The sequence below is a fragment of the Lampetra fluviatilis genome, chromosome 55, assembly GCF_964198595.1.
Source record: "Lampetra fluviatilis chromosome 55, kcLamFluv1.1, whole genome shotgun sequence".
Taxonomy (NCBI): domain Eukaryota; kingdom Metazoa; phylum Chordata; class Hyperoartia; order Petromyzontiformes; family Petromyzontidae; genus Lampetra; species Lampetra fluviatilis.
Window position 1 is genome coordinate 9,460,039 of NC_136329.1, and position 6,000 is coordinate 9,466,038.

Genomic DNA, 6,000 nt, shown 5'->3' on the forward strand with positions numbered 1-6,000 from the left:
ACCCATCCACCATCTCTCACTCACTCACCACCATCTCTCACCACCATCTCTCACTCACCATCTCGCTCACCCACCCACCATCTCACTCACCACCACCTCTCACCCACCATCTCTCACTCACCACCATCTCACTCACCCACCATCTCACTCACCACCACCATCTCTCACTCACCACCACCATCTCACTCACCACCACCATCTCACTCACCACCACCATCTCTCTCACCACCCACCATCTCTCACTCACCACCACCATCTCTCACTCACCACCACCATCTCACTCACCACCACCATCTCACTCACCACCACCATCTCACTCACCACCATCTCACTCACCACCACCATCTCACCCACCACCACCATCTCACTCACCCACCATCTCACTCACCACCATCTCACTCACCACCACCATCTCACCCACCACCACCTCACTCACCCACCACCACCATCTCACTCACCCACCATCTCACTCACCCACCATCTCACCCACCACCACCATCTCACCCACCACCACCATCTCACCCACCACCACCATCTCACCCACCACCACCATCTCACTCACCCACCATCTCACTCACCACCACCATCTCACTCACCACCACCATCTCACCCACCACCACCATCTCACTCCACCCACCATCTCTCACTCACCACCACCATCTCACTCACCCACCACCATCTCACTCACCCACCACCATCTCACTCACCCACCATCTCACTCACCATCTCTCACTCACCACCACCATCTCACTCACCACCACCATCTCACTCACCACCACCATCTCACTCACCACCACCATCTCACTCACCACCACCATCTCACTCACCACCACCATCTCACCCACCACCATCTCACTCACCACCACCATCTCACTCACCACCACCATCTCACCCACCACCACCATCTCACTCACCACCACCATCTCACTCACCACCACCTCACTCACCACCATCTCACTCACCACCACCATCTCACTCACCACCACCATCTCACTCACCACCACCATCTCACTCACCACCATCTCACTCACCACCACCATCTCACCCACCACCACCATCTCACTCACCACCATCTCACTCACCACCACCATCTCACTCACCACCATCTCACTCACTCACCACCATCTCACTCACCACCACCATCTCACTCACCACCACCATCTCACTCACCACCACCATCTCACTCACCACCACCATCTCACTCACCACCACCATCTCACTCACCACCACCATCTCACTCACCACCACCATCTCACTCACCACCACCATCTCACTCACCACCACCACCATCTCACTCACCACCACCATCTCACTCACCACCACCATCTCACTCACCACCATCTCACTCACCACCACCATCTCACTCACCACCACCATCTCACTCACCACCACCATCTCACCCACCACCACCATCTCACTCACCACCACCATCTCACTCACCACCACCATCTCACTCACCACCACCATCTCACCCACCACCACCATCTCACTCACCACCACCATCTCACTCACCACCACCATCTCACTCACCACCACCATCTCACTCACCACCACCATCTCACCCACCACCACCATCTCACCCACCACCACCATCTCACTCACCACCACCATCTCACCCACCATCTCTCACTCACCACCACCATCTCACTCACCACCATCTCACTCACCACCACCATCTCACTCACCACCACCATCTCACTCACCACCATCTCACTCACCACCACCATCTCACCCACCACCACCATCTCACTCACCACCATCTCACTCACCACCACCATCTCACTCACCACCATCTCACTCACCACCACCATCTCACTCACCACCACCATCTCACTCACCACCACCATCTCACTCACCACCACCATCTCACTCACCACCACCATCTCACTCACCACCACCATCTCACTCACCACCACCATCTCACCCACCACCACCATCTCACTCACCACCACCATCTCACTCACCACCACCATCTCACTCACCACCATCTCACTCACCACCACCATCTCACTCACCACCACCATCTCACTCCACCACCACCATCTCACTCACCACCACCATCTCACCCACCACCACCATCTCACTCACCACCACCATCTCACTCACCACCACCATCTCACTCACCACCACCATCTCACTCACCACCACCATCTCACCCACCACCACCATCTCACTCACCACCACCATCTCACTCACCACCACCATCTCACTCACCACCACCATCTCACTCACCACCACCATCTCACTCACCACCACCATCTCACTCACTCACCACCACCATCTCACCCACCACCACCATCTCACCCACCACCACCATCTCACTCACCCACCATCTCACTCACCACCACCATCTCACCCACCATCTCTCACTCACCACCACCATCTCACTCACCACCATCTCTCACTCACCCACCACCATCTCACTCACCCACCATCTCACCCACCATCTCTCACTCACCACCATCTCACTCACCACCATCTCACCCACCACCACCATCTCTCACTCACCCACCACCATCTCACTCACCATCTCTCACTCACCACCACCATCTCACTCACCACCATCTCTCACTCACCCACCATCTCACCCACCATCTCACTCACCACCACCATCTCTCACTCACCCACCATCTCTCACTCACCCACCATCTCTCACTCACCCACCATCTCACTCACCCACCATCTCTCACTCACCCACCATCTCTCACTCACCACCACCATCTCACTCACCACCACCACCACGCTTACCATCTCACTCACCACCATCTCACCCACCCACCATCTCTCACCACCACCATTTCGCTCACCCACCCACACAATCACACACCCACCCACCCACTCCCCGACCCCACCCCTCAATCAGCCACAGCGGTGCCTGCGTTCTCCTCTCTGTGCAGACCGACGGCACCAGGCCCAGAGGCCCAGAGGCCCAGAGGCCCAGAGGCCCAGAGGCCCAGAGGCCCAGAGGCCCAGAGGCCCAGAGGCCCAGAGGCCCAGAGGCCCAGAGGCCCAGAGGCTCAGAGGCAACACCAACGTGGAACTGCGAGCAAAGTAAACGCGACACAGAGTCGGACGTTTTGGGTTTTTGTCGACTTTTAGTTCTAAAGCAGAAAACTTGGGAACAGCTCACGGGAGGGATGGGGAGGGAGGGTGGAGAGGGGAGGGAGGGGGAGAAGGGGGGGAGGCTGGTGGAATGATGGGGGAGGAGGAGAGGGGGGAGGGAGGAGAGGGGGGAGGGAGGGGGGAGGAAGCCGAGAACTGCTTTGTCTGCGTGTGTCGATGTATTTGTCTCCCATGTCTGTGTCTCCCTGTCTGTCTCCCCTGTCTGTCTCCCTGTATGTCTCCCATGTCTGTGTCTCCCATGTCTGTCTCCCTGTCTGTCTCCCTGTCTGTCTCTCCCATGTCTGTGTCTCCCATGTCTGTGTCTCCCATGTCTGTGTCTCCCATGTCTGTGTCTCCCATGTCTGTGTCTCCCATGTCTGTGTCTCCCTGTATGTCTCCCATGTCTGTGTCTCCCTGTCTGTCTCCCTGTCTGTCTCCCATGTCTGTGTCTCCCTGTCTGTCTCCCATGTCTGTGTCTCCCTGTCTGTCTCCCATGTCTGTGTCTCCCTGTCTGTGTCTCCCTGTCTGTCTCCCTGTATGTCTCCCATGTCTGTGTCTCCCTTTCTGTCTCCCTGTCTGTCTCCCATGTCTGTGTCTCCCTGTCTGTCTCCCTGTCTGTCTCCCATGTCTGTGTCTCCCTTTCTGTCTCCCATGTCTGTGTCTCCCTGTCTGTCTCCGTGTCTCCATCTCCATGGATCTCTGCTTGTCTCTGTGTGCGTATATTCGTGTCTTCATATCTTCATGTCTGTGTCTCTCCGTGTCCGTGTGCGTCTCTCTGTGTCTGTGTGCGTCTATCCGCGTCTGTCTGTGTGTCTCCCCACACGTCTATGTATCTCTGAATCTCCATGTGTCTCCGTGCGTGTGTCTCTGTGTCTCCGTGTCTCCGCGTGTCCCCGTGCGTGTCTCCGCACGTGTCTCCGCACGTGTCTCCGCGCGTGTCTCCGCGCGTGTCTCCGTTGGCGTGTGTCTCCGTGCGTGTGTCTCCGTGCGTGTGTCTCCGTGCGTGTGTCTCCGTGTCTCCGCGCGTGTCTCCGCGTGTCTCCGCGCGTGTGTCTCCGTGCGTGTCTTCGTGTCTCCGTGCGTGTCTCCGCGCATGTCTCCGCGTGTCTCCGTGCGTGTGTCTCCGTGCGTGTCTTCATGTCTCCGTGCGTGTCTCCGCGCATGTCTCCGCGCATGTCTCCGCGTGTCTCCGCGTGTCCTCCGTGCGTGTGTCTCCGTGCGTGTCTTCGTGTCTCCGTGCGTGTCTCCGCGCATGTCTCCGCGCATGTCTCCGTGTGTCTCCGTGTGTCTCCGTGCGTGTGTGTCTCTGTTCGTGTGTGTCTCCGCGTGTGTCTCCGCGTGTGTCTCCGCGTGTGTCTCCGTGTGTCTCCGTGTGTCTCCGTGCGTGTGTCTCCGTGCGTGTCTCCGTGTGTGTGTCTCCGTGTCTCCGTGCGTGTCTCCGTGTGTGTGTCTCCGTGCGTGTGTCCTCCGTGTGTGTCTCCGTGCGTGTGTCTCCGTGTGTCTCCGTGTGTGTCTCCGTGTGTCTCCGTGCGTGTGTCTCCGTGTGTGTGTCTCCGTGTGTCTCCGTGTCTCCGTGTGTGTGTCTCCGTGTCTCCGTGCGTGTGTCTCCGTGTGTGTCTCCGTGTCTCCGTGTGTGTGTCTCCGTGTCTCCGTGCGTGTCTCCGTGCGTGTGTCTCCGTGTGTGTGTCTCCGTGTGTGTGTCTCCGTGTCTCCGTGCGTGTGTCTCCGTGTGTGTGTCTCCGTGTGTGCGTCTCTGTGTCTCCGTGCGTGTGTCTCCGTGTCTCCATGTGTGTGTCTCCGTGTGTGTCTCCGTGTCTCCGTGTGTCTCCGTGTGTGCGTCTCTGTGTCTCCGTGCGTGTGTCTCCGTGTCTCCGTGTGTGTGTCTCCGTGTGTGTCTCCGTGTCTCCGTGCGTGTCTCCGTGCGTGTGTCTCCGTGTGTGTGTCTCCGTGTCTCCGTGTGTGTGTCTCCGTGTGTGCGTCTCCGTGTGTGTGTCTCCGTGTGTGCGTCTCTGTGTCTCCGTGCGTGTGTCTCCGTGTCTCCATGTGTGTGTCTCCGTGTGTCTCCGTGTCTCCGTGTGTGCGTCTCCGTGTGTGTGTCTCCGTGTCTCCATGTGAATCTTCTCACGACACATCTGTGAGTACACGCACACACGCACGGCATTATGGGTAACGTCTCAGGTTGAACTCTCACCGGGGTGAAAAGAGTGGGTGAGTTGGTGGGCGAGTTGGTGGCTGAATGAATGAGTGGGTGGGTGATAGTGTGAGTGGGGTGAGTGAATGAGTGGGTGAGTGAATGAGTGAGTGGGTGAGTGAATGAGTGAGTGAATGAGTGGGTGAATGAGTGGGTGGGTGATAGTGTGAGTGAATGAGTGGGTGAGTGAATGAGTGAGTGGGTGAGTGAATGAGTGAGTGAATGAGTGGGTGATAGTGTGAGTGGGTGAGTGAATGAGTGGGTGAGTGAATGAGTGAGTGGGTGAGTGAATGAGTGAGTGGGTGGGTGATAGTGTGAGTGGGTGAGTGAATGAGTGGGTGAGTGAATGAGTGAGTGGGTGAGTGAATGAGTGAGTGAATGAGTGGGTGGGTGAGTAGTGTGAGTGGGTGAGTGAATGAGTAGGTGAGTGAATGAGTGAGTGGGTGAGTGAATGAGTGAGTGGGTGAGTGAATGAGTGAGTGGGTGAGTGATAGTGTGAGTGGGGTGAGTGAATGAGTGGGTGAGTGAATGAGTGGGTGGGTGGGTGGGTGATAGTGTGAGTGGGTGAGTGAATGAGTGGGTGAGTGAATGAGTGAGTGGGTGAGTGAATGAGTGAGTGGGTGAGTGAATGAGTGAGTGGGTGAGTGATAGTGTGAGTGGGTGAGTGAATGAGTGGGTGAGTGAATGAGTGAGTGGGTGAGTGAATG

The 6,000-nt window shown here is 57.1% G+C and overlaps 1 protein-coding gene across 1 annotated transcript; it reads right to left on the reverse strand.

Annotated features, from left to right (window-relative positions):
• Window positions 1-3,096: 3,096 nt before the first annotated feature.
• LOC144949929 (uncharacterized) lies at window positions 3,097-5,301 on the reverse strand. Its single transcript, XM_078879919.1, has 2 exons — window positions 4,487-5,301; window positions 3,097-4,119 (listed from the first exon to the last, which is right to left on the reverse strand). Exons 1-2 carry the CDS (start codon window positions 5,261-5,263, stop codon window positions 3,928-3,930), a joined length of 969 nt encoding a protein of 322 aa, XP_078736045.1. The 5' UTR covers window positions 5,264-5,301; the 3' UTR covers window positions 3,097-3,927.
• Window positions 5,302-6,000: the final 699 nt, after the last annotated feature.